The sequence below is a fragment of the Calidris pugnax genome, unplaced genomic scaffold, assembly GCF_001431845.1.
Source record: "Calidris pugnax isolate Ruff unplaced genomic scaffold, ASM143184v1 scaffold44, whole genome shotgun sequence".
Lineage (NCBI taxonomy): Eukaryota > Metazoa > Chordata > Aves > Charadriiformes > Scolopacidae > Calidris > Calidris pugnax.
The window spans coordinates 34,031,624-34,058,580 of NW_015094506.1; the positions used below are offsets into that span (position 1 = coordinate 34,031,624).

The window sequence follows — 26,957 nt, forward strand, 5'->3', positions numbered from 1 at the left end:
CTCTATTTAGTCTTCTGCTTTCTAGTGAATAATTATGAAAGCAATTAATAAACAGTGGATGCTTTCTACTTAATTCTTCATTCTGCGTCAGTAACATCTGCTATACGCTTTCTAAACTCAGCAGATTGGGATCACTGACATGAATTTTTGTGTAAGCAGCAATACCACAAATTCTTTAGTGCTATGAAATGATCCCAGGAGGATAACTATGTTTAATTTCCTTCAAATGAGGCACATTCCCAGGGAAAAAAATATTTTACCGTCACTAAAATTTATGATAAATTTAAGTATGCGTTGATTCAACATTCAAAGCTTACATACTGATTGCACTTATAAATTGTACTATTCCATCTATATATAAAAAACCTAAGGGGGAAATGTTTAAAAGGAGGTGCAAGGGAAGAAAATATTTTGATTAAAAGACCAAACAAGCAAAAGAGAACTGAGGTCCAAAATGATTTGGGTTATACTATGTAGATGAAGAATTGCAGTTATGCTACCGCGTGCAATCCAGATTAGTTCTGATCAAATATTTGGATAAGAGCTCTCTTGTTCACAGATGAGAATAATACGGAGTTCTCTGTATTAACAGTCCTCCAGTGAAGAAGAACAGGCCTTTGTTAGCAAATCTGGCTCTTCCTTTGAAACACAGCACCACCACCTGCTTCACTGCCTAGAAAAAACTACGGTAAGAAAAGAGAACTGTGTTTTCCTGTGAATTCCAACACCAGGCTAGTTTTGAATGTTTTCAGTATTTCTTCCAATTAATGGGCCTTTATATGAAAACAGTTAACTGGGAAGAAAAACCATTTTGTCTTATTTTAAGGCATTATACCCACTGCATATAAATAGCAGAGACCCTGGATGAGAACCTTACCTAGAAAGATACCGGCATCAGCGAGATGACATCCATATAGCCAAGCTCTGTGTGTGACATTCCATATGGTTTTCATACCAAAGATGATCTTATGATCTGCACTGTTCTGCAGTACAGTTCGTAGAACACAATTTGTAATCCGTACACATTCAATACTCACTCCAGTCAAAGCAAGTTTTTGCCTGAGCAAACGTTGGGCTTTTGTAGAGGTAGAGCTGCTGAGCATTTCCTTGGATGCGAACGTGATTCTTACTGAAGTAACTGTAAAAGGGGATCCCCCAGTATCCTATTTTGAAACTTATAAGTGTTAAATCCAGATGCAGGTGCAAAGCTTCGAAGTCTTTTGGCTTCAGTTTGATACTGAGATCCCTGTCGAAATCACTGATGTACTTCATAACAGCCCAAATATGCTCATCTAGATTTTAAACTCCCTATAAATCAAAACCACTACTTATTACGAGCTCTCTATATTTTTCCCTGGTCAATACCTCAATAATTATACAGCCATAAAGAATAATAAAGTACAGCAGAGTTATGATTCACTAATAACTAAGTGCCATGTTTACTAATAGTATGTTTCTGGACAGATTACATCACAGCAGTAACCCCAATTGTCCCTAAATTTACACTGTTTCCTCTCATAATTTCCTAAGAAAATTAAGAACCTAAATATTATTTATATTGAATTTAATCTTTGTAGATTTGGGAACTTCACTGAAATTATCTCCTTGTATTTTTATAATTTTCAGGGGTTATATTGTCATGTAGAATTTACCTTATATTGTTGGTAAATTGGTCAACATCCATTAAAATACCATTTACAAATTTATATCTAGTTATATGAGTTCCAGTTAAATATAAAAGTTATATGATTTCTCCTTAATTTTTGTACATGTAGAGGAAATTTATGCTATTTTTTCTTTTCTTTACAGCCTGGTTTTAGATTTTCATTGAAAGACCCAGTAATGCTTCTACTATATTTGATGGAGATCATTGTGAAAGTCTTTCTCCTCTTTCTCAAAAAAAAAAAAAAAAAAAAAAAAAAAAAATATCCCCAAAAACAAAAAAATTGAAAAGAATTTAGAAAACAGGAAAGTATCCAATTCTGTAAGCTTTAGTAGGAACGAATCTTACTGCAGAGTAAGCACTGCACAGTGCTAGTCTGCATCAAAGGAGGATGTTTCCAATCTGAAAAAAAAAAAAAAAAAAAAAAAAAAAAAAAATTTCCCCACAACAGACATTGCTAAATTAAAATATGATGTATGTATATGTTAAATTAAATTAAATTAATGTTCTCCTTTCAACAGCATTTCTTTGTAAATAGAATGGCTCAATTGTTACATTACTTAGATAGTAATATATCATCCTACAGGTGTTTATTCTTACTTTTGAGTATTTATTTTTATATTATATGCTGTAGAACAAAATGTCCTGCTTCTTATTCAGGGTATAATGTGGTTTCTTTGCCAGGATTCAGGCTGGGTCCTTTTAGAACATTTTTGAGACATTTTGTACTGGAACCTGATAATAGCAATCTGCCTCAAAAATAGTTCCACAGTTGAATACTACAAACATATTTAAAAGCCCTGATAGTAGCCATAGGTCCTGTCAAAGACTTATACAAATAATGGAAAATAAATTTTGATTCATTTGGTAGAGCTGGATTAGGTTCCCAAAGTTTCACATTTCCTCTAATCATAATGATGGAGTAAGTAAGCCTATTTTTTTTCTTCTTTCCTTAAACACGGATTTAAAAAAAAAAAAAAAAGTCTATAAAGCAAGTACTGTCAGTACTATCTTGTTTCCTAAATTCACAGAGAATCTACTTTCATTTTTCCTTATTTGTTGGGTCCTGCTGCTGGTACTGATGTTCATGTGACACAGGAACACAAAAATGTATGCAGAGGTTTCAAGCCGTATTCTGCAACTGCCTAGTCAGATCATGCATTCCTAAAATTTTAGTGCAAACTTGAAATTTTGGGCATTCAGCTTGTGGATTCTGGCAAGTTACTGGTTCATAGTATTACAGCAAGAGTGAGATGACTTTTTAGCCTCACCTCATTCCTTGAGATATCATTTGGTATAAGCATCTGATGCTAAGCAAAGGCATATTTTCTTTATTCCAGCACTTTACAATCAATAGGATAAGATCTCTTCCACTCTAAAAAATGCAGTGTGGGCAATGTTATGGAATTCTGTGAAAATTACATTAATAATGAAAATAATTGCACTGAAAGTTATATTTTACAGGCTACTTTACCTGATTTAAGAACAGTTAATTAATAAGCATAATCAAATATATTAACTTGAGCCATTATATGGTTTCAAAATGTTTCCAGTCTACATTAAAGGTTCACTCAATAACCTTCTTTAATGGACCCTACAAATTGAATTGAGTTGAATGGATTGAGTTGGTTGCTCCATAAAAGTTTTAGGAAGCACAAAATTACTTTTAATTGGAAAACTAGCAGAGTTCTTGGCAAACTTAATGTAAGCCACTGAATGTAATCTAAAGATGGCTATTAGGTAATTTTTCTCTCTGAATTTTATGTCTACTGTTTGATCACATTCAATATCTTGATTAACATACACCTTACAGAAGTCAGTTTTCAAGCAAGTTCTTTCTTTCCATATCAGTTAAAACTGGCATTCTTCAACGCCACTTGTGCACAAAAACTTATGTATCAGTGAAGAAGAACAGAAGAAATTAAAATAACAATCATATGCCTATGACAGTATTTCCATGTGTAGCAAACACTTGGCTACAGTTGCTACTCCTTTTACTTCGCTTACATATTTTATATTAGTGCTTTACTGTAGCTCTCCTGGAAAACATCAGCACCTTTCCAATTAGCACATCGTTCTTTAGGGGGAAAAATAATGTTTCTCATTCTAATGCACAAAGACACAGCAGGCTAACAAACTTTACGCGAATGAGACTGTGCAGAGTGTAAAAAAAAAGAAGCCACAAAATGCTCCCTAAACCATTCTCAGGATATGCAGACTGATTCCAGCAGTAACTGGAAAGATATTTTTTTTTAGAAAGCGGCTTTCTCAAACTGTGCATAAACATATTTCTTAACCTCTGCTTAATTTGGGCTGCTATTTTAAAACAACTGTAAAAATTCCTTCCCCCTGGTAAGCAACATGCCTATTTCACTCTCACACACAAAGATAATGTGGAAATCACAGCTATGTGTGAAACCCTCCCTAATCACCTACTGAGTCAATATAAACCAGACCTTTGCTTGAATTTGGATTCAGCTCTATGACAACCCTGTAAGGCTACTGTCTATGCTGGGATGGATTAAGCAAAGATTGCATTAACAAAGACTACTTAATTTAACTAAATGCTCAGTTTTCTAAACTGCCTTCAATACATCCATCTACAGTAATTAGGAACTTTTGGGATGGTTTTAAATAGCTGTCTCATCTCTTCTAATCAAAGCTTCTATTTAATCGAATCTTTTTCTTTGACATAGATGCATACCTTGAAACACACTGCTTCAGATCCTGGTTTCTAACATGTAACTCAACAGGAAGCTTTATGGACTCATCTGGAAAATAATTGTGATTTTTATTTTATTATAGTTCAATACAATAAATCTTATTTATTTCCAGATGACATCTAGAGCATTTATATAAGCACCACTTGCATTTTTATTAATAAACATAATCCCCTATTCTGTGGCACTTCATAGATTATACAGATATTTATGATGCAAACTACATTACAATCATGTGCTAATTTACAAAATAATTTGGATTAACTTTTTCTTAATCAGAGCTCTGTTTTGTTCCAGCATTTACATTTGTATTGGTATTCAGCCCAGGCTAATAAAGGCTAAACAGCATAATCAAGAATAAACTGTCTAACTTTCCCAGTTTATTCAGTTGTGTCAATTCAAGCCTTTAAACAATCGTGATTAATACTTTCACTGTATTTATCTTTGTGTGTGTGCTTTGTCCCTTTATTGGAATTCTCGGGGCTAGAATCACGAGTTTGTGGATGAGCAAGTGTATGAAGAGAGCTGCATGGAGGTTTCCACAGTCAATAGACCCCCCAGCCACAGCCCCTCTCTCTCGTCTCAACAAGGCGTTACCAGCACTTGCTGCTCACGAAGACATAAAAAGACTTACCGCATCCCAAACACCACCCTCACCGGCAGCCGCCCGGGCAGCGTCCAAGAGCTCAGCACCATCCAGATCAGATGCGTGGAGAGGACGCCTCTGTCTAACAGGTACTTCCCAGGCACCAGCACACCCAGAGCTGAAGCCCCTGGAGAAGGGATGTAGAGTCGCGGTGTTGTGGCCTCTGCAAGGTAGGCTTGTGAGGCAAAAGATTGGAGCCAAACAGTCATCCCAGAACGGACACTAGTACTGAAACACCCCACACTTAGTTTGCTCCCAGATTAATCCAAGACAGCAGAACAGTCCTTCTCTATACCCATTTCTGCCCTCTCCTGCCCTCCCCACAAACCTCTGTGTACTATTGGCAGCGAATAGTATCCAGGGACCCCAGATTAAATAGAGCACCAGATATTATATGCCATGGACAAACGCGTAACAAGAAAAAATTAGCATAGAAAAATGTGCAGTGCAGTTACATGAGACGAGCAAGTGGGAAGAGAGAGAAAGGTCTGTCCCTGTTGTTTCTCCTGGTTTGGTTCAGAAGCACAGGACAAATGAGATTTCCTCACATTTCCACAGAGCAGAGAAATAAAACTGATTCCTAGAGTCCTACGTGCAATAGTCATAAGAAAGAATCTTCTAAATAAAAAATATGAAATGGATAAGAAAGATGTATTTCTTAGCTTGAGGAGTTATTACAAAAGTGAGGAAAGTGCAGTTCAAGTGTCTGTAAGGTACTGAGCATCTCTGTACTCTCACAAATAAACCATTTGGCCTTCAGGTATATCCAAAAACCACCTCCAAACATTCAGCAAAGGTCTCAGGACATTCAGATGTGTCTTCTATTGAACTCAAACACACCACCATGTAAAAAAGAATCATTTTCAGCACTAGTTGCTATAGATATTTTCCTGTTAACTTACATTTTGAGTAGCTTGCTTTGTATAGTTACTAGGTTTGGATTTCACTTCCATGAACAATCCAGCAGCTTGAAGCTGTTCCACAATGAGACCTCCTGGACAGCTCAAAGCTCCAAACTGTCTTAGCTTTTCAGGAAATATTCTGCCTGTACCCATCCTTTCCCTGCCAGAGGACTTTCCTGCAGCAAACCTTCAGTCAGAGAGTATGTAAAAACACAAAGCATCAGCTCTGTGCTAAAAAACAAGCTAAAAACACAAGCACAAAGTGTCAGTCTCACCTCAAAACAGTCTGTTTTACAAGCTTCTTATGACGCTGAGATACTGCAGCAACTCCATGAACACTTTATTAGTGCGTATATCACTGTGTGTTACTCTTGAGGGTATATGTAATCTACAAAATGTTCTTAAATAACCATGCCATGGAGGAACTGGTAGGAGACCGGGGCTACCCCTTGGTTCCCACTAGGTCTATGTGAAGTTTTCTCCCCAGGGAGCAGCTGAAATGCTTCCCATGCTCAGAAACACTGAGGTGATGGGCTGGGAAACTTTTAGAAGTGCTGAAACAGTGCGAAGGAAGGGAGAAAGGGGGTCAGTCCATGGACACGGCCACGGACCACCTGCAGCTGGGGTTGCAGAGTGGTGGGGTGGTGCCATTTGGCACCTTGGAGCTCTTTAACGGGGCAGGATGGGGACGGCCACCTCAAGGAGCAGAACTGGGCACACGGGAGGCTTGCAGGAGGGCGGACTTTCTGTCTTCATGGATTTTTGTTTCTTCCTCCAGCCGTTCCAGCTTAAATGCCAAAGTGGAAGAGTGCGTTAAACTAAACTGTGAGCAGCCTTACGTCACTACAGCAATAATTAGCATCCCGACACCTCCAGTCACCACACCCGAAGGAGATGATAGGCCAGAGTCTCCCGAGTACTCGGGGGGAAACATTGTCAGAGTATCCGCTTTATAAAACAAGGAGTTATTTATAAATTAGCATAAAGACCACTTGCAAGCTGAGCTCGAGCAGTGAGGAAGGAGTGGCGAGGAACGATGAGCGAGCTGACAAAGCCAACGCCCCTTGACGTGCGCGCCAGCGGCCGACGACGACGACCCAGAGGCGCCGGAGAAACAAAACATTCTGTGGGTTTCAGTGTCGTAGCCTGTGAACCAAAAGGAGTTTCTTACCCCTTGCCCGAACCGACGTGTGGTGGAATCTTCTCTGACCATCCTGACTTACTATATGAGCACAATGAAATGTCCCCATTGATGCTTCTTCTTATCATGAGAGCTCTTTTTAGAAAAAAAAAGAAAAAAAAACCAAACAAAAACGCAAAAGAAAAATAGAAACAAACCTGTGCTCCTGCTGAATGCAAAACAACGAGAAACATTTTGATAACGTGTCTTTTTTTTTTTTTCCTGTTAATAAACCACAAACTTGTTGAGAAACTATCAAAAAACGAAAGAAAAAAAACGCTCATATGAAATATGTTTGTACTGACTGAAAGAACTACAACCATAATGCATGCTGAAATTATTTGGAGCTGTGATCTCAGTTTACTTTTGTTGTTTTTTCAGATTAGGCATGATAAAATATTACTGTAGAAAGGGGCATTTCCGTGCACTTACAACAAGCTGATTGTTAATGTTCCATGGTAGTTGTACAAATAACTTCCCTTTGAAAAATGCAGTATTTCTTATTCAAACACTCATTAGTGAACTAAAGGTGTTCAGTTAGTTCAATATTTACTATTGTTTTATCTTGCTTCCTAGGTACTGTTACAACTGCAATAAGTCATTGTACACCTGTTGTATCAGGAATCAGGATTTCTTTTTTTTTTTTTTAAGGTATTTTACACAACTTCATCTGCACTATAAACTTCTAATGGCAAACATTTAAATAATCTTACAGCCAAACCGTGCACCACGAATGCGCTATTCAGTCATTGTTCTTTATGTCCACTGTCGTCTCTTTCTATGACAATTTGTTGTCCACTCCAGCATTACTGTACTATTTGGGATTTCAAAGCTACTGATGAATCAACACGGTCCTTTCTTCCGTAGACATCTTGTCTACTTCTGTATTTTCAGAACAAACCCCTCGTCCCAGTGTACTTTTGCAGGATCAATCTTATTTGATTAAAATTGCCAAAAAATAGTGCTTTGGGGATCAGCTAACACTTATCTCCAAACCTTCCTTGTTGACATTCTGCAGCACTCAGAGTATTGGCTACACTGGAAGACACCAAAAGATAATCAGTAAAAAAGATGGCTAAATTATTTTTGTAATTATCTGTAAACTTGCATACTAAAATTTGTTTGAGAATTTTAATTGTGTTAAGATATTTAATTACCTAAGAACACTGATAGAACAATGGATTGGGTCCCAAATATATAAAAATATGATTTATTTCAATTGGAATTTACACACATGGGCAGGCCTAGAAGCTAATATGAAGGCGCTACTAGTTGAGGCTTTTTGGCTTCATTTTTAAAAGACATTGATGTTACCGGAAACCTTTCTGATAAAAAAAGTGTAATTTTTCTTCATGGCAGTGCATTAGGAGATGTATCATAACGCTTTCTATATACATGACATACCATATATCATATACATCAAGTATACATGGAATATGTGCATATCAATACATACATATATACATCAAAAACACTGGATCAGAAATAATTGCATGTCGGCAAAATAAAATAGGCATATAAATCAAAAGGCTCAGTGCATTAGATGCCATTACAATAAATGATTAACACAGTTATTTAATAGTTTGAGTAGTGTATGTTTCAGTACAGTATTTGCTAGCATTCTACTGACCTGAAAATTTACATTAGGAGAAAATACCCACTAAAAACTGAAACTTACTGATGATGATACACTTTTTACTGCACACAAATACTGGTTTCTCTCTACCTGTCAACAGAGATTGAAGAGTAGATGACAGACTATCATGCTACAGTATAGACACCAAAATACAACAATATCACATATTAGAATTAAAATGCAGTTAAAAGGAGTACATAATGCTATGCATTACTCTTGTATCTTATCATATACATACTCGGAAGCTTGGTTAATTTGCAATTAACTTCCTACTTTTTCTGCAAATCAGAATAACGTTGTCATTGTAAACTGAGCTTCTACATTCCTTTCAAGCCTTAGCAGAGAGAAGAAGCACAGACTGTCCTCTGAGCCAGGGGAGTGCTCCTTCTGAGGAGCTCTGCCGAGGTCCATTGCCTGAGGTCGCTCTCCTCTCTTGCACTCTCTTGGAAAACTGCAGTAGATCTGCTGGAGCTGGTTGGTCATGCAAGTTTTAACGGGGTTTAAAAGAGAGGCAGAATGGACCCAGGGTTTTTACTTGCATCATACTTCTACCCATGGTTACTCATACAAAAACCAGCTTGGTCCCCACCTTCCGGCAATCGGTTACTGACATAAAAACTGCCTTGATATTAGCAATCTGCAGCAACAACTTCTTCATGCCACATGGTACTTCTTGATGAGTTATATCTGGTAAACAATGCAAAAAGGCAGTTACTAAGTCCACTTTGGGACAGAGTACATACAACCCAGGAAACCTACTGACTCCGTTAGGTCACGTGTCTTTTAAAAAAATCTCTTTATTCTCCGTCTCATATGGACTAAAAATAATGCACTACAGCAATACACTTGCATAACAGTTATACCCCTGAAGCAACTTGTACTTTCATTTCTTAAATGCAGCCTAAGGAATAATTTAATATGATTTTGCAGAATTTCAGTCCTGTCTCCTATTTCCATATGTCACATTCAAAATCATTAATTTATTCTGAATTTGGGAAATACACATTCTTTCGGTGTTTTAGGTGATTTTAATGCTGTTTTGGTAGTGAATGACTGTTGATGACTGTGTAAAATGCATCTGTACTGTACATGAAATGTAATTATTTCTGTGTATCATACAAAGAAACCAAGGTTGTTGTTTTGACAATTTTGTTTGACAGTCATATATCGTATTTCAGAAGGCAGCATAATACATGCGTTATGCTGAATAAATAGACATTTGAGGAATATTTAAATAAAACATCTGCATGCTTGAATGGGTCAATCTGGTTTTGCAATAACTTATTCATGGAACTTCTTTTTTTTTTTTTTTTTTTCCCAGCAAGATTGAAGGAACACTAAATTTCAGGGCAACAAATCTCCCCAACGCTAATTCCAGGCAAGCCATGAGCACATCTAAACCATACCAGAGCTACCTCAACTCAACCTGGTCTGGTGGGAGGTGTCCCTGCCCACGGCAGGAGGGTTGGAACTAGATGATCTTTAAGGTCCCTTCCAACTCCAACCATTCTGTGATACCATAACACAGAGCTGCCCCCAATCTGTGTGAGTGGCCACCACCTTCCCCATCCCAGCCTGCAGCAGCAGAGAAAATTGGGGCATTAAATTATTTCTGGCAACATGAACTTGCACCCCTCCACAGGCGCCTCTGCCAGGAGCTTACTGCTCTGTGCCTGTGATTCATCCCAGAGCATTTTTAAGGAGAACAACTGTCCTCCCACATAGAATGGCTCCTGGAAACAAACTGGAAGCGTGTGCTTTACATTTCAAGGGTTTGGGTATACTCCCTGTGGAAACACAGTGACGGCTGAGACAAGGCTTTCGCAGCCAAGAACACGATGCAACCTCAGCTGCTCCAGTGAGAAAGGTGGTTTCAGAGAGGGAGCTGCTCTGGATGAGGATATATTAGTGAAAACACAGGATCCTAAAGGTTCAGGTAGGGAGGGTGCTTAGGAGGTCATCTGCTCTCTTTCTTCCATCTGGGGCCCACCAGGATGTTATTTTCCCATTGACTATGGATAGATCTGAAGATTTTTCAGGTGTTGTGGAACTGCAGTCAGCTGCCAGGGTATGCAAACGTGCAGCTGAAAGAAAGATCAGGAGCGAGCAACATATTCAGACTGACAAAGACCGTAAAATATATCCGATTACCTGGACAGCTTAATTTCTTACCTACGTCCATTTTCTGTTTATCTACTTCTAAGGCACCCATTTTCACAGTACCTACTACAACAAACAACTGAGGGTGGGGGAGCACTGCACAAAAAGCAAGTAGATGCATAAAAACTCTGACGTATTTAGGACATCCCATTTTTTAGAAATGAACTGTCACCAATCATATGCGAGTTTTAAAGTTTTAGATTCAATCTCACTTCAATAATAGCAATTCATATGAATTAAACATAATGCTTTTGTGGTAAAAACTTCAAAAACTATTTGAAAATCAGTGTCTCCATCATATTTAACTGTACAGTTGCTGTGTCTATCAGCCTTTCTACTATTTATTCTTTATAATTTCCCTTATATTTACGGATTACTCTTACAAAATGAACAGTTTTAAAGAAAAGAAAACATAGTTATGCTTCCTTCAGAAAGCCTTATCATACAAAGATTACTCTTACAAAATGTTTTAAAGAAAAGAAAACATAGTTATGCTTCCTTCAGAAAGCCTTGTCATACAAACTGCTGGCAGATGGATCAATACCTTGTCCAAAGACCAGGAATAGTGAACTTTGCTTCCCCACACTCCCAAGTCCTGCCTGTGTGGTGCAAACCTCACTCAGCCCCACAGCTGAGTGGAGTCAGGGTGATCCACCAGGCCAAAGAGAAACACCTGATGCAGGCAGGGGGTGACCCCTTTTCTAACAGAATTGCTCTCCTCAGCATTAAGCCATCTGTGAAAAACATTAAGGAGCAGCTCCATAGTTGTTTGTTGAAACAAGAAATATTTGGTTCACTACGGTTTATGCTGCAGAGAAGAAAGAACACGCCACCCTTCTCCTCCAGGTACTCCTTCAAAACTGAGGGGAAAAAGGAAATAAAAGGATGAAGTAGTTTTCACTGCTGCAAGTATCTCTAAATGTTCCCCTCTTGCCAAGCAGCCTTGCTCCTGTGTATACCCTAAAGCTCTACAGGAAAAGAACAGACTCGCAGCAGCCAAGTCAATCAATTTTAAGGCTCTTTGAACAAGCCCTAGAAAAAACTAGGGACATCTCAGAGGCTGAGCACAGGGAAAGAAAAAAGTCTGAAAGCCTTCCAGTTGAGAGCCGAGACCTACTTCAGCAAATGTTGTTAAATACTCAAAATATTCTTTCCCAGAATACTTATCAGTTAGTCCTTGCTAGGGAAGGGAATACTTTTTTTCATTCCTGACATGCGGGTTCTTCCCCTGATGAAACTGGCCCCATTCTGAACACAGACTGGCTCAGGATTTGGGTAGCCAAGCCCAAGTGAGGTCACCTTGACCACAGACGTTCACTGTCATGGGGGTCCACAAACACTGGTCTGGGAGGTCGCTTCTGTATCAAAGGAGTCCTACCCCAAACAATTCTTGAACAAGGGAGCCACCACCAAAACAGTTTTGGAGAAGCGTTACCTCAAACCCCACCACCTGGACTTACCACCTCCTGGAACTAGAGACTCCTGGTTTAGCTGTGATATGAAAAATCCCCTTCACCTTTTGAGCTGACAAAAGAGAATGAGTTTCTTTACTGAAAAACTGAGCAGATCCCAGGGACATCTCCAGACCTTGGAGCCTGTTTTTTCTCAGGGTGCCGTTAACACCTTGCTTGCGTTTTATTCCCAGGTTGGGCAACCACCACAAGGACCATACATGTAGGTACACGTAACCACTACTGGTTACACCCCTGTAGGGGCAATCCTGGGCTTAACCCAGGACTGACTGCAGAAGTTCTAGCATGATTTGTCACTGTGCAGCTCTAGCCTCTTCTGTCAGATTAACATCTGGGGTGCACAAATACCATTCTTCAATGCCTAGGAAGAGGATCACTACCTCACAGTGTCCAAATGTTTCTGGATTTAAGGAGACACTAACCAGGGACTCCACCACATGAACATTTCTCTAGAAGGGAGGAGGCCTTTGCCTCCGAGCCAGTCCCAGAAGTTCACCGGTTCACCCTTTCAGCCAGCCCTACTCCTGCTCTTAGAATAAACTGACTACATGTAATGGTAGTGCTTCCTCACCACCTGGAAAGCCTAAAACCAACTGGCCTGGGCTGTCTGTATCACTAATTCTAGCTGTGCGCTTCTCAAACAAATCTGCCTAGCCTGGCTTGCCATACTTGTTCCTTCACGAGCTCCAACCCAGACACGAGAAGATACAGAGGCAACCTCACTGGTAGCCCAAGGAGTCATCCCATGTGAGGGCTTGAAGTGCTGAGGCATGGCCAAGGGAGCTTCCACTGACACTCCTTGGGTAAAACTTCAAGTCTGAACATAGCTGTGTACTTGTAATCCATGCAATCCACAATCAAAACATTCCAACATTCCATAATTTGTGGTTTGGTGGTGGTTTTTTGGGTTTTTTTTTTTGTTTAAACAGGGAAAAACCCCAACAATGGCTCCACTGTGTACCATCACAGGTCTCTGTAGCACTCCCAAGTCTAGAGCTGATCTACATCCAGGCTTTCTCAGATACTTGCTCTTTTTCTGCAGAGGAACCTTACCCCAAGCTACAGAAGCGCTGTCCGGGTTAAGCGATGGGAAGGATGGAAATTTGCAGTAATGCTGGCACCAGGGTTCCTGAAGACCGCATGAGGAAGTGTTTCTGACAAAGATACTCCAAGCAAAATTTTGGGAAGGCCTATCTTTTAGCCTTTTTCTTACCTCCCAAAATAAGTATTAGCATTTCTGTAGGAAAGGTACAAAAGCAGAAAGGTAATCTTGCTTGCAATAGTACCCGTAAAATAATTACACCTACACATGGACTTCTAAAAAAACAAACAACAGCCCACACAACTGAAGAGCTAAATTTCATAAGCCTTTAAGAAGCATCATCAGAAACAATAAAAAAGGAAAATGAAATTTACAAGTTAGTTTCTCCGCAGCAGAGTAAGTGGAATGGGTAAAGACATGTCAAATTAACTCAAACCAGCGGGAGGATACTCCCAACTCCCACCCAAAGCATTCATGTTCTAGGACTTCAAAATAAAAAAGACATTATTGAATTTAAGACAAAAGTAATTTTATTGTCTACCAAATCACACTTTGCTTTTTTTTTTCCTTTTCTTTTACAAATTCCAAAACAAATGAAAGAATTTTTTAAATGTAATATTATGTAAAAACCCACTTGCCACAAACTACTGTACTCAGTGGAACAAATATATATTTCAGGAGCGTGGCCAACTGTAAAAATAATCCTATGAAATAAACATTGTTCATAAAAATACAGTAAAATGCACTTTCCCCACCTCAATAAATACATTTTAACGCTGTTTCCAGTTGGCATTTTAAGCCACTAGAGAGCTCTTAATGAAGACACTGCCAAAGTAAAGTTTCTCCTCATGTACTTTTACAATTATTGCAATAACATCCAGAACTGTAAGCATTTTCTTATAGTCTTTTGTTTCTACCTTCAGGGGAATCACAGACAGGAGAAAAGATTTATCTATAAAAATGTGCTACTCCCATATCGATTCCCATTTTGGAAAGACTGTTTAAGGTTTTCTTTCCTTTTCTTTTTACTAAGAAATAGTCCTTACAACAAACTGTTTCAATGAAGAGTTCTCCAGAATTACTCAGAAAATTAAAGTCTATTCTCCAAAGTCGTATTTGGTTTTTAATCCCTGTTTCATATATTTAAAATTTTAAAAAAACAGTTGTTAGATAAAAATAGAGGTTTTAGAACATCTTTAACAACAGCTAAGATAAAGATTTTGTTAGAAAAAAGAAAATCTTGCCCTTTTTACAAATCTCGCAAATTTTTAAATCCAAGTATTGACTTGAATTGTAGTTCTGCTTTCCATGCACACACAAAAACACACAATTATATATACATAGATCCCTGATTAAAACATTTTCCAAATGGCTTATTAAAAATTTAAGTCAATTTGAGCTGAAGTCACATTTTGCTTGTCCAAAGCACAGTCACTTCTTCAGAAGACGAGTGTTTCTCTTCCTTTCCCATGATGCTTCCTTAGAGGTTCTGTCTGTCCATCTGTGAATTAATTGGTATTTTACACATACACAGCTTGTGACAATAAATTAAGTATTTCTGTGCCCAGTGAATGAGTGCCTTTTAAAACAAACAAACAAACAAACAAAATCAACTGTTTCGTGGCTCTTCTAAGGCTTTTCCTTCTTTCTATGCAGGCCTCCTTCCATTCACAAGCTGTCTTCTTAAGCATGGCAAGACTGGTATATTTGGCATACTTGATGGAACAGAATAAAAACAACAACAAAACCCAACTGAACCCCTTTGTGACTTCTCAGATTCCTTGAATCACCTAAAGCTCTTCCATTTCAAAGTGTGTATTAAAGCTGTTTGCCATGGATGTGTGTTCAAAGATCCTTGTCAGGCTTGGTTTCAGTAGCTCCACGGAATGACAGGACAGCTGCTGCGAGGTGTCACTCTTCAGGGCCATGATCTGATCCGCCCCGGGATCCCTCCTGTCGTAGTACAGAGCCCACAGCAAAGTTATAGTGAGGATCATAGCCAGGATCTGCGTTACTCCAATAGAGATTCCCAGAAATCTCAGCACTTGCAATTGCTTCGTCCCCCTCAGAAAACTGTACATTTTTTTACCGCATCCCTATGGAACAACAACAGATTAAAAAAAATTAGTCAATATTATTAGCTTGCAGTTCTGAAAGCTTTTGCTCATCCTACTTAGCACTGGTTCCCCAAAATTCCTCTCTTGCCTCCTTCAAGCAATACTTTGAAAATTATTTTCCCTAATTTTTAATGGCCTCCATAATGCCATCTTAAAGTTTTCTCATACACTGAGAGTTTACTGCATGTAACAAGCTCCGAGAGATCTGCACTGCTCTTCAATTCAGAAATCACTCAAAGTTAATCTGAGTTCCTATCAACTAGCACTGATTTTTAAAGAAACTCAAAGGTTTTGTGAAGGTTTAAAAGCCATTAAATCCTCTTAAGCCTCTTGTATCTCTCCTTCAATTGCCGAACTTCAAGCTTGTCAATATTTTAAACTCTTCAGACTTTTTCTACAAATAATACCACAATCTGAACTTAAAACAATATTATTCTAGGAAAGATCTACAGACCTGCATAACCTCATCAGTGTTTCTTCCCACCTGTTCTTTTTTAGTGCGTTATCTGGACTCGTTATATGCCAGTTTACTAGTTCTGCAGAAAGCCCCTTGGGAGTAGAAAAATCATTACATTCCAGACACTGTCTGAGTAAGGAGCACTGAACAGAATAACCTTTAACAGAGGACTTCTGACAAATCTCCAGAACACAGTGGATACAGATTTTACTTAGTACTTTGGAGTACTAACACCACATATATGTGGCATTACTCCTGCTTTTTATTCCTGAAGGAGAAGCATCTCCTCGCTGCAAACAGCATACCCATTTATAGAATCACAGAATGGTTAGAGTTGGAAGGGACCTTAAAGATCATCGAATTCCAACCCCCCTGCCATGGGCAGGGACACCTCCTACCAGAGCAGGTTGCTCAAAGCCCCATCCAGCCTGGGGCTGGATATGTTAGTTACACTCCACCTACCTCCTCTATCCGTAGACTATATTTTAAAATTAACTGGCTTAATTTCTGATCTGACTGTAGAAACTTCTCTGTCGATTGTTATGATAGCATTATACCAGGAGCCAGTTTTATCTTCTATCTTGTGCTGAGCTGTTGCTACTTAAAGCACAGTAATATCCCTATGTCTTTGAAAAGACTGCTGGTTATTTGCTCAGAGGAAAAAAAAAAAAAAAAAAGAAAAAACGTGAAAAATCATATCAACTCCAAGTCAGTGTTACTGGGTGGCAACATCAAAGCCAATATTGTGAAAAATGGCAGGGAAATTTACCAGTTCAAAACCAAACTGGTTTGGCATGGTGGTTTCCATACTTTTTCCCCTCCTTTACGCTGTGTCTGGCTGCAGCAGGGACCACCCCTGGCCATGCAGTGGCTCAGCCACCCAGGCTGAGTTGGGCTACCTACAGCTCTGAGGCAACGAAAGTACCAATGCACACACCACTGACTGTTATGCCAATACAGACATTTGAGCTAGAATGTCACCTCGCTGTGTCACTGCCTTGTTTTGTTTCCTTAACCTCTGTAACGACCCGCTCTGCATGAGGCTCTACACAAACCCAGGCAGCCAGACCCTGCTGACCACTCATCCACACGCTGTATTAGGATGACACACACCACCTCTCCCTACCGTTGAACAGGTGCAAATCCAAACCAATTATTTAAAGAATAATGTTAATTACTATTATTATTTACACATAAAAAGTCTGATGAACAAAAAGTATGTTAAAAATAAAAAAATCACAGGTTGCTGTTTCCTAGAAATGGAAATTTAGAAAGAGTAGTTGCTCTTTGACTCCTCAGATCTTTCCAATCCATCAGCGCAGGCTCCAGTTTGCTTAAATGGATAAATAATTACTGTAGAAGGCTTCAGGAAAGCTCCAAAGCCCTCACAGGGCAGCAATGACACACAGACACCAGCTCCGGGAACTACTGGACAACAGTCTAAACACAAGCTCTGGTTCTTGCTGCTCAGAAGAGGTGATGCCCAGTCTTAGAATGGATAAAACTTGGAAGAGAAGGCCCTGAGCTACTCTAGGCTGTGCCTATTCTCTATTCTAACCTTCACAGCACAGAAATCAAAGGAACAAGGGAAAATTCAGAGTAATAATCTGGATGGGATAATTCCACGGGTATCAAAAGGCATAGGTCCCAGCAGAAGACATCAGGAACACATCAAAATGGGCACTGTCTTCAAAATGTCATTTTTGCACTTACATCCTTACTACTTATTTCTTACAGCTTTTCTATGAAAAGAAAGCAATTGATCAAAGTGACAGAATCTAAAGACAGGACATGATAAATAACAGTTTTCAATCACACTGAAATTCCCAAAGCCAACAATTTCAAATGCTACAGTCCTGAATGTATTTGATGAAAGGCCTGATTCTTGCCTCACACACAAAAATTCACACTGCGGTCAACAGATTCTCATTTAGGATCTAAATAAAATTAACGTACTGTACAACAATTGTACCAGAGTAAGTTAAAGGATCTCAATGTCTTTGCTCCATTCATCAGTTCAGTGTGTCATCTTTTACATATTAACATAGTTTAAACAGAACAAGGAATAAACGTGGATTCTTTGAAAGCTGAAAAGACAAAAAAAACCCTAAAATGTCACACTGTAGCAAAAGCAACATCATGGAACCTGATGAGGAGCAAAAATTGTCTTTTTTTCTTCAACTAGAAAACTGTTCTAATTATACTACTTTCCAAATTTGTTTTTAATTACAGAGAAACTGGCTGCATTTTAATAGTTTTGATAACTTTAAGGGATAAAGGTACATGCTGGTCACAATTTAAAAATGCTCAACCACAGCAGTATTCAAATTCAGCTCATTTGTTGCCTAGAGGAAACATCCATTAACAGAAAGCAATAACATTAATGCCTCCATTTCCTGCAGTACAGACACATAACTGAGACAAATTATGCCCAATCTAGATAGGCTGCCTCCCTCCATTTAATGATGTTCTTACAGTTCTGCTCTAATACACGTTCAAAATCAGCTTAAAAATCGAGAAATATCCAGCCACCCCTGATATCCTCCCATTCGTGCATTTTATTTCTGCTTATGTGACACATTCATAGTTGGTAGCCTGCAATTAAAGAGTACATAAATATACTTTCCTTGGCAAAAGTAAGAGTTTGCCACTAAACAGGGAGCTCTTGTTGACAACTCAAAAATAATATAAAACTTTGCAGCGATCATTCAGAAGAATTAGCTTCAAACTCCTACAGAGCTTTGGATTAAAGGTGTGATTCGTATTTATTACAAAGACCATTTTATATTTTCAGTCTTAAAATGGAGACAAAGCATATACTTCTGATTTACTGCAACATTGCAGAATAAGGACCAGATCTTCAAATAAGGCACTTCTCAGAGCAGAAAAGATAAACCACCAGCATTAGTCAAATGTTGAGCATACTCAAATGTTGAGCATACTCAAAATTATGCTAGGAAACAAAAGAAAAAATATTGAATATGCAATTTTTTCCCCCTGAAGACATCAACTCCTACCAATCATTTTATCTAGGCTACAGTTCCCGATCACAAGACAGGCAAAGCTCTCCTTGTCCTCAGACAACAACAAACCTCTGATGCCACATCATCACCTGATGCACCTCCCTCACAACCACCCTCTTGCCAGGGTTAGTCTGTTCCATGAACTGCACCAAAGGTGAAGCTCGTCAGAATAACAGTAGTCCAAGATGACTACATATTTGAAAAATAGCTTTCAAAATCCAGCAGGAGAAATGTGATTCCTTCCAAAAACAGGCAGAACTATAAGTAAGCCACCCTTCTTCCTACAAAAAATGTATTGTGAAGGATTCCAACTTAGACTACAGAAAGCTCTAAGATCCCAGCAGAAAACTACAGCAATCCCAGCCAAAGTGAACTTCAGTTTTCTGAAGTGCTATAAAGAATTTTTCTGAAGTACCAAAATGGACTTGCGAAGCATTTACATAAGCCAATTTCAGGCTAGCGAGGCTAATCTCGTCAGGCTCCCTCTCAAACCACCAGACTGTGCAAGTCGGTTTTGAATCACTTTCCAAAAAAGCTTTTCTTCTTCAATCCTCCAAAGCAGAAATCAGACAGATTAGTCTTGCAAGCATAAGTTGGTTTTGCATGATATTGATAAACATATTAGCAAGTATATTGTACAAGCCTGTGAGACAACCCACAGGCAAGCAGCATGGGGGAAGGACAAAAAAAAACCCATTTTGCCAACCAAATACTATACATTTCTCAAAGAGCAACGGAGTATCTTTGTAACTGGCAAGACAGAAAACAGCCTGTCCCTTTTTGGAACAGAATTTGCAGCAGACAACAAGAAAGAAATTTTTGGTAAAAGCTGAATCCATCCAAAATGCTGTAGCATATGTAGGGGAAGAAACAGAAATATGTTTTTCAGGTTTCCTTTAGAAAAAAAGGCAGGCAAGCCTTTTTTTTTTTTCATCAAGTGGGTCTCAACAGATCCCTTACGTTCTATACCCTCATTATATTTGGCTATTAATATAGCCAAAGTAGAACCAAAAGAACCTACACGTATTAAGTGTGCAGAGAACCACTTTCCTGGAATATGGCTGTGGAAATGAAATGTTAGCAGAAGAGGTGAGAAAACCCTGCAGTTTCAACAAGACACTCACATCTTCTCAGAAATTTTTAAGCTTCCTGAGCTTAAAAATTAGTGTTTTATTGAGCGACAACGCTCACATACTCTTGCCTTTTCACATAAGCAGGAAGGACACTCGGGGCAAATTAACATTCTGCAGCTTCCATACATCTACAGTCCTTGAGGGCTCTCTATAGCAGAGTTGGGCTGTATGGCATCAATACTGGAAACAGTATTGCAAAAAGCAACCATTATTGCAGAGTGAGCCACAGTTCTTTCTTCTTCAAGAAAGCTTAAGAGACTGGCAGGCCCAGAAGAAGCCTGAATGGCTTTCCCAGCCAGAGACTGATGCTTCTAAAGCATAATCAGTGCTGCAAGCCTTGCCATAAGGCAGGTGAGGCTCTGTGAGGAGCTGCTGGAAAGAAAACAGCTCTGCTGCTGTCTCCAAGGTTCCCTAGCACAGACTGGCCTTCTGAGGCACCTGCCTTTTGGCAGCTCTTCCTAGTAGAAGCACAGGAGCCCTAGGATGGATGTCTGAAAGTCCAGAATAGATTGTATAATTTCTGCTTATAGAATCAATGCTGTACAAACCTAGCAAATTACTCCATGGCAGTGATGCCATTTCACCAAAATTTAATTGTTTCCTGGCAACAGCTAATATTCATCTGGGCTTGTTTATATAGTGAATCTCCTCTGCTTCAGAGGTATCTCTCCACAGCTCCTGAACAAGAGCCACATAATAGATTCTTCTAAGAAAGTGTCTTGAACAGCAGTAAGAGACTGGGACAAGATAAAATGGTTCTTTGTGTGCTCTTCCATAACGCAGAGTTGTGTTGGCCACTAGAGAAATGTTCGTGCTGCAGCATTTGAGAGGACACTTCTCAGGCCTGTCTTCCTTCCTATCCACCCTATATTACTCTTAAAACAAGCAAATGAAGAGCACATCTCTTCTCAGATCCTCTTAACTACTTGACTGAGACATGCTTTTTGTCACTACTGGACTACCTGGACTGTTGGTCATTCAGATATTACTGAATACACAATTAAAGGTCTTCAGAGGTCTGTTAGGCGGCAGTTTCCTGATGAAGGTAACTTTAGACGACTTTTTTTTTTGTGAGAACAGTTAAGAACAGCTTTAGTAGAGAAAATGTTCACTTGTTTTTATAATTTTCACTCTAAAAACAGTAATGACTTTCTACCATGATCTCCTCCATTACCCACTTTTTGATTTCAAATAGGTCTTCTCCTGTTTTTAAGGCTTTTCTTTATTCTTTTAAAATAATAATAATCCTACTGTAATGTAGTAGTTGAGAGAGAAAGAGCATTTTCACACAAAGTTTCTATGCATGCTCACAGCAGAGTAACAGAACTATATGCCTCCGTTCATGAGCCCTGCTAAGAATAGAGCTCTCGTTTTCCAAAGGACTTCTCAAAAGCATCCTTCACCATGCATACCACTAGAGTCTTCATTACCACAGGGTAAGTAGAATTTTTCTTAGTTTGGCAAGCTGGAGACTAGACATTACACCAGAACTATTTTTTTTATTTTTTGACTGGAGCAAATTGCAATTCCAACCTAACCAATACAAACCAAAAACGTATCTCAGATTTTAACAGCACTGCTATTAAGTTATCTCACTTCCAGACAAGGGCGGATGAGTGAATTCATTGATTCTTCCTTCCTTGCCCCCGCTCTTAAGCATTAAAAAAAATAAACATAAATAAACACGATAAACACTTTCCATCAACACAAGTTCTCTACAAACCTTTCTGCTCCGCTGCAAGTGATGAGTATGGAAAATGACTGGATCAGGAAGAATGTACAAAGCTTTCCACATTTTCCTTCTTACCTCCTGATAAAGGTCACTGAGATCCTCATGATGTGCCTGCTTAGAGCATCCTGGGAACTCTCTGACACAACAGGAGTCAGGCGGCCAGTCCATCTCTGTCATTTCCAGCCAGTCTGTGAAGTACACCACCCCACAACATTTAAACTGCAAAGGAAGGATTAACCAAGATCAGCAATAATGATGCTACTTCTTCATAAAAGTAGGTCATCAAACAAGATACATAAATTCCTATTAACAACTTCTAAAATATTTAAATAAGACTAAAAACCTCTACAATAGCTTCCACATATCCTCTTCTGCTATGCTTTGACACAAAAGCAATACGAAAAAATGTAATGTGTGACCAATGAACACCTCAAAAACAGCCTATGATATTGCTCTGCTCTTTAAATCCCAAGTGCTCTGTCAAAGGACACTTCACAGAAATTGTCCTACTCTGTAATTCTGCTATCCTTACTTCGAGGAACATGATAACTTCATGTCAAAAGATTGACTAATGAACAACTGAAAGAGTAGGAAACGATAATTAAGGTCTTATGAGTGAGGACTGCTCCTGCAAGGCTACAGCTATGGACACATCTGTGGAAAAATACATGAGAAAAAGCACAGATTTATCTGAATACAGAAAGAGAAAAAGATTTAGAAAGTGGGAAAAGAGGTATAGAAATCACAAACGCTGAAAAGGAAAACAGAGGGAGGGGATATCACTGAAATAAACACCGCAACAGAATCAATCATAAGAGTAAAAAGTCTGGCTGCAAAGCAGATGAGCCATAATTGGCTATAAAACCCACCAGGACTAACAACCTGTTTTCTCCTCTGCAAAGCACACCAAGAGATTTAAAGCCAAACGACCAGCCTGGCACATTCCTAGTTGCTTGCACATAAAAAAGGGCTGAAGCAGCTACATTAGATTTTCTTCAGGATTGGATGGGGACTCGGTATGACTGGAAAAAAAAAGCCTTGCTGCAGGAACATGCTGCTGCTTTTTTTTCTGGATGTTCTCCAGTACCAGCCTGAGTGTTTGTAATTCATCACCTGCTTCCTTTGACCCCTGGGCTTGGAAATGTTTGCCCCCCGTACCCTCTTCAGAGTCCTATATACCATGGCACTCCTCGGCCACAATCAAGCAGATCAGTGCCCAGATGCCACATCGGCACACACCACACCTTAGCATCACCGGTCCTCTTACAGATCTCACTACTTCCTTTTTCACCACAGCTTTAATGTCTCTGTTTTTATCAATTCGTTAGTCAGTCAAAATCCTCCCAACACAGGACTTTCTAAGGAAAGCTCAAGCTTTAGCTCCTTATTGTTATTGCAAAGACAACTTCATTAAACATCTTTTTTTTACTCTCAGATCTTTTCTTTCCCCCACCCAGTGCTTCGTTCCTGACTTCAATTGACCCATCCCATCTTCCTTAGCATAGCCACAACTCTGAGATTAAACCAGTAAGAGGGCTGGGGGGAAAATACATTTCCCATCTCTCTCAGATGTCAAAAGATACAGAAGAAAGAGCACAAGCTGATCAATCTTTGGGAACAGAATTATAATCACATTTTTTCTAAGGAAATGCTGACTGAAGAAGGGTCCCAAGCATAGCGCTCATCCAGGCATAAAGCACATACCAGACTCACACATGCTTCATCTGAGTTACGAGTACAAAGAACGAGAGTCCACCAATTAACTAGAAACTGTAAAACAGCCTTCTCAGTTCACTTGTTTCCCCACATCATTCCTCTGGTCAGAGAGGGAATATCTCTCACCCAGAGAACTTGTGGATGCCCCATCCCTGGAAGTGTCCAAGGCCAGGTTGGATGGGGCTTTGAGTAACCTGGTCTAGTGGGAGGTGTCCCTGCCCAAGGCAGAGGAGTTGGGACTTGATGATCTTTAAGGTCCCTTCCAACTCTAACCATTCTAAGATTCTATGAAATCTAACTTCTAAACTGAACTTTCTCTCCTGTGAAGATTTAAGGCATAATTGAAGTTTTAATACTGATACTCATATTAAAACCATCCATTATGACGACACTGCAACAACCAGGAGTATAAGAAGCAGCTTTTAATTTAATCAACTTCTACATTTAAACCTGGATACAGTATCAGCTCTATTCAGGGAAACAGTGACCGTTTGATTATGTTATCTCAGGTACAGAACAGACACAAAGGTATGAAGGATTACTCTGTTTCACAGTGCACTTGCACAGCCAGAGCAGGGGACCGGGGAGGGTGGGGGATGCTTAACCTCGTGTAGTCCTCACTCTTTCTTTCAGGTTTTAGTATAAATAAAGACTAACCAAGTGCTGCCAGGAAATGTTTAAATAAACAGGAAATCTGTGCAACAATGATAGATTTCAACATTTTAACAAGGGCAGCACAATGACAGGCATTTAAAGAGTTCTCTTCCTGCACGTGAGTCATATTTGGAGTTAATGGGTTTTACCTTGGGCAATTTCATGGTTTTGTAACATAATAGCTCATTCTTTAAAAACAGTTCTGAAGTTTAGTAGGCCAGAGGGCAAAACTGTGAATACACAAGGCAGCTTTTTTGGTTTCTTTCCCCCACCCACTCCGGTCAAAGGAAATAAAAATCCTGATCACTTTCTCTAACCTCAGCTAAAGTGACAGTGTTGGCATCTTTTTGGAAACTTCCTTTTCTACTTGTTTCCACTAAACATACCTTAACCATGACAGGTCTGTGAAAAGAAACTAAGAGAGCACGCAGGAAGGGGAGCACTGTTTAATATTAAAAAAGCATACAGATATGTTCATTTTACTTCACCTGCAGATTTTTAATTTTATATACATCATATTCTTCAATGTTGTAATAAATCTAAAAAGTGTTGGTGTCCTAACAAAGCAGAAGACAGTGTTAGTAATTGACCTGAATTCAGGAACATTGGTTCTTTTTGTGGTTTAGTGTCTTCAGAGCCTACAAAAGCTTAAGAGTTAGATATCAAGTGATGTTAAAATATATCATCACTACACAGGGTTGCACATGAAATGAACTTGCATTTACCTAGTCAATTAAAAATAAACCTTTTCCTTTAACAGATAAATAACATTTATTGAGCATGTATTACTTCAGCTCATGAATTAACTGTCATCTTACCTCCCTCTGGAAGAAATTCCAAGCATGGGTGAGCCACTGGTACCTAGGCAGGCCGTAATTGGTCATTCTGGCTTTCAGCGTGATCATATCAGACCACTGCACCGGAACCTGGAGCAAGGAAAGAAAAGAGATTCACGCAACAGAAAGATCATAAAACAGATCAGTTGGCTTCTGGCTCCAAACCCAGAACTTCTGTCTATTCTGAGATAATTTCAGTGCATTGACCAAAATAACTCTGTATTTGAGTAGAACAGGGAAATAAGTGCTTCAATTTTTATGGTAACGAAACTTTAAAAGTCATTTTTAAACATCAGGAAAAAGTTTTTTGCATCCTTTGATTACAAATTAATTTACAGTGGAAAAGGAGTTGCATTTTGAAGAGATTCAGAGATATTTGGGTACAATTTGATTATATCATTACCAGATTATTTTTTTTTAATCTGGCATAAAACTTGCACTGAGCCCCATTCAAGTCACCAGGGATGGCATTAGTCTGTCCCAGTTTAGGTATCTCCTTGGTGTCTTCTTAGTCAATATAAAGAAAGAGACAGCCCTACAGGGCAATTCATCTCATGATTAATATTTTAAACAGAGCAGATGAATCATCCCCTGGAAGTCTCAAATCCACTTCACTAAGGTGAGAAACTTAGGTTTAAACATCTAACTTCCAAATATATCAAATTAATCGAGATGAATTCTACCCTAAGAGTCTTTTCAGTGGCCTTCTCGCTTTGCCTGGAGTCCCACACACAGGTATCCTGAAGGCAGTCAGTTTCACTATCTTCACTCAAGGACAGTAACTAGAAAGCTTAGACCATGTGAACTTTTTTTTTCACACACACTCACAGCCCTGTGAATCTCTTCTCCTGAAAGAAGGATTCTCGAAGTACTTTTCTACTCTTTATCTGGGAGTGTAGTGATAGGATGAGGGCAGATTTAGATTAGATATGAGGAAGAAATTCTTTATTCTGAAGGTCATGAGACACTGGAACAGGTTGCCCAGAGGAGCTGCAGATGCCCCATCCCTGGAAGGCCAGGCTGGATGGGGCTTTGAAGATCTTTAAGGTCCCCTCCAACCCAAACCATTCTATGACTCAGATCTGACTGCTCAGAAGTGAGGAGCTGGTGCTCTCTGTTGTCAGCTACGACCCTCAATTAGTAACTTGTTAGAAACAACAGAAGCAAGTGCTATGGCACCTGGCATACAATGCAGTGAAAGAGTCAAGATAAGAAACTAACTTCTGCTCAGCAGCACAAATTTCAGTGTGCCAAACTAAAACAAGGAGCTGAAGATTTTGCAGTTATCCTTCTAGGCACACGCACCAATCATGCTGAGTTTTGTCTTGTTCCCAGTAGCCCTAACAGTGGTGAAAGAAATCACAATTGCAATATCAGCTTTCATTCAGAGCGCGAGGGAGCCCGGCTACTCTAGCAATTCCGTTCAATTTGGAGTGAACAGTAAGGGCATTCTGCAAATAGCAACAAATGTTATCTAAGAAAAAAAAAATGATCACAATATTTCCCAAGGAGCCTGGTCTTCGTCATGCTAGATGCTCTGCAAAAATACAGGGACAATCACTGCCTGCCTGACCTCGTAATCCAAGAACATTCGATAATATTTCATTACTGTTGCTAAGATATACTACAATTTTGATGCCCTGGTAAAGCTTCATATATTCTAAATATGAATATATTAATAACATCTCAAAAATTTAACACACCTTTGACTTAGCAGGATGTTTATTTCTTAAGCTATAAAGCACTGAACTCACAATTGTCCACATGAAAAGTGTGTTATCAGTAGAGTACTAAAACTACTTACAAAAACAGTATCACAGAATATTTCTATTGCAAACATTTACACTAGTCACTATAATATAATAATA

At 39.0% G+C, this 26,957-nt stretch overlaps 2 protein-coding genes across 5 annotated transcripts in view; one reads left to right on the forward strand and one right to left on the reverse strand.

The window, feature by feature from the left end:
• Positions 1 to 10,011, forward strand: part of KCND2 (potassium channel, voltage gated Shal related subfamily D, member 2) — a 273,760-nt gene extending 263,749 nt beyond the window's left edge. For all 4 annotated transcript variants that reach the window (XM_014964300.1, XM_014964301.1, XM_014964303.1 and 1 more), the window contains 3 exons: positions 593 to 688; positions 4,871 to 5,118; positions 6,710 to 10,011. In XM_014964300.1, the coding sequence (XP_014819786.1) occupies positions 593 to 688; positions 4,871 to 5,118; positions 6,710 to 6,887 (522 nt within the window). In that variant the 3' untranslated portion in view covers positions 6,888 to 10,011. The remainder of the gene's footprint in view (positions 1 to 592; positions 689 to 4,870; positions 5,119 to 6,709) is intronic.
• Positions 10,012 to 13,930: 3,919 nt separating this feature from the next.
• The window catches only part of TSPAN12 (tetraspanin 12), a 45,599-nt gene continuing 32,572 nt past the window's right edge, over positions 13,931 to 26,957 (reverse strand). The window contains exons 5-7 of the mRNA XM_014964319.1: positions 25,072 to 25,179; positions 21,959 to 22,102; positions 13,931 to 15,517 (exon numbers count right to left, since the gene is read on the reverse strand). Of these exons, the coding sequence (XP_014819805.1) occupies positions 15,212 to 15,517; positions 21,959 to 22,102; positions 25,072 to 25,179 (558 nt within the window). The 3' untranslated portion in view covers positions 13,931 to 15,211. The remainder of the gene's footprint in view (positions 15,518 to 21,958; positions 22,103 to 25,071; positions 25,180 to 26,957) is intronic.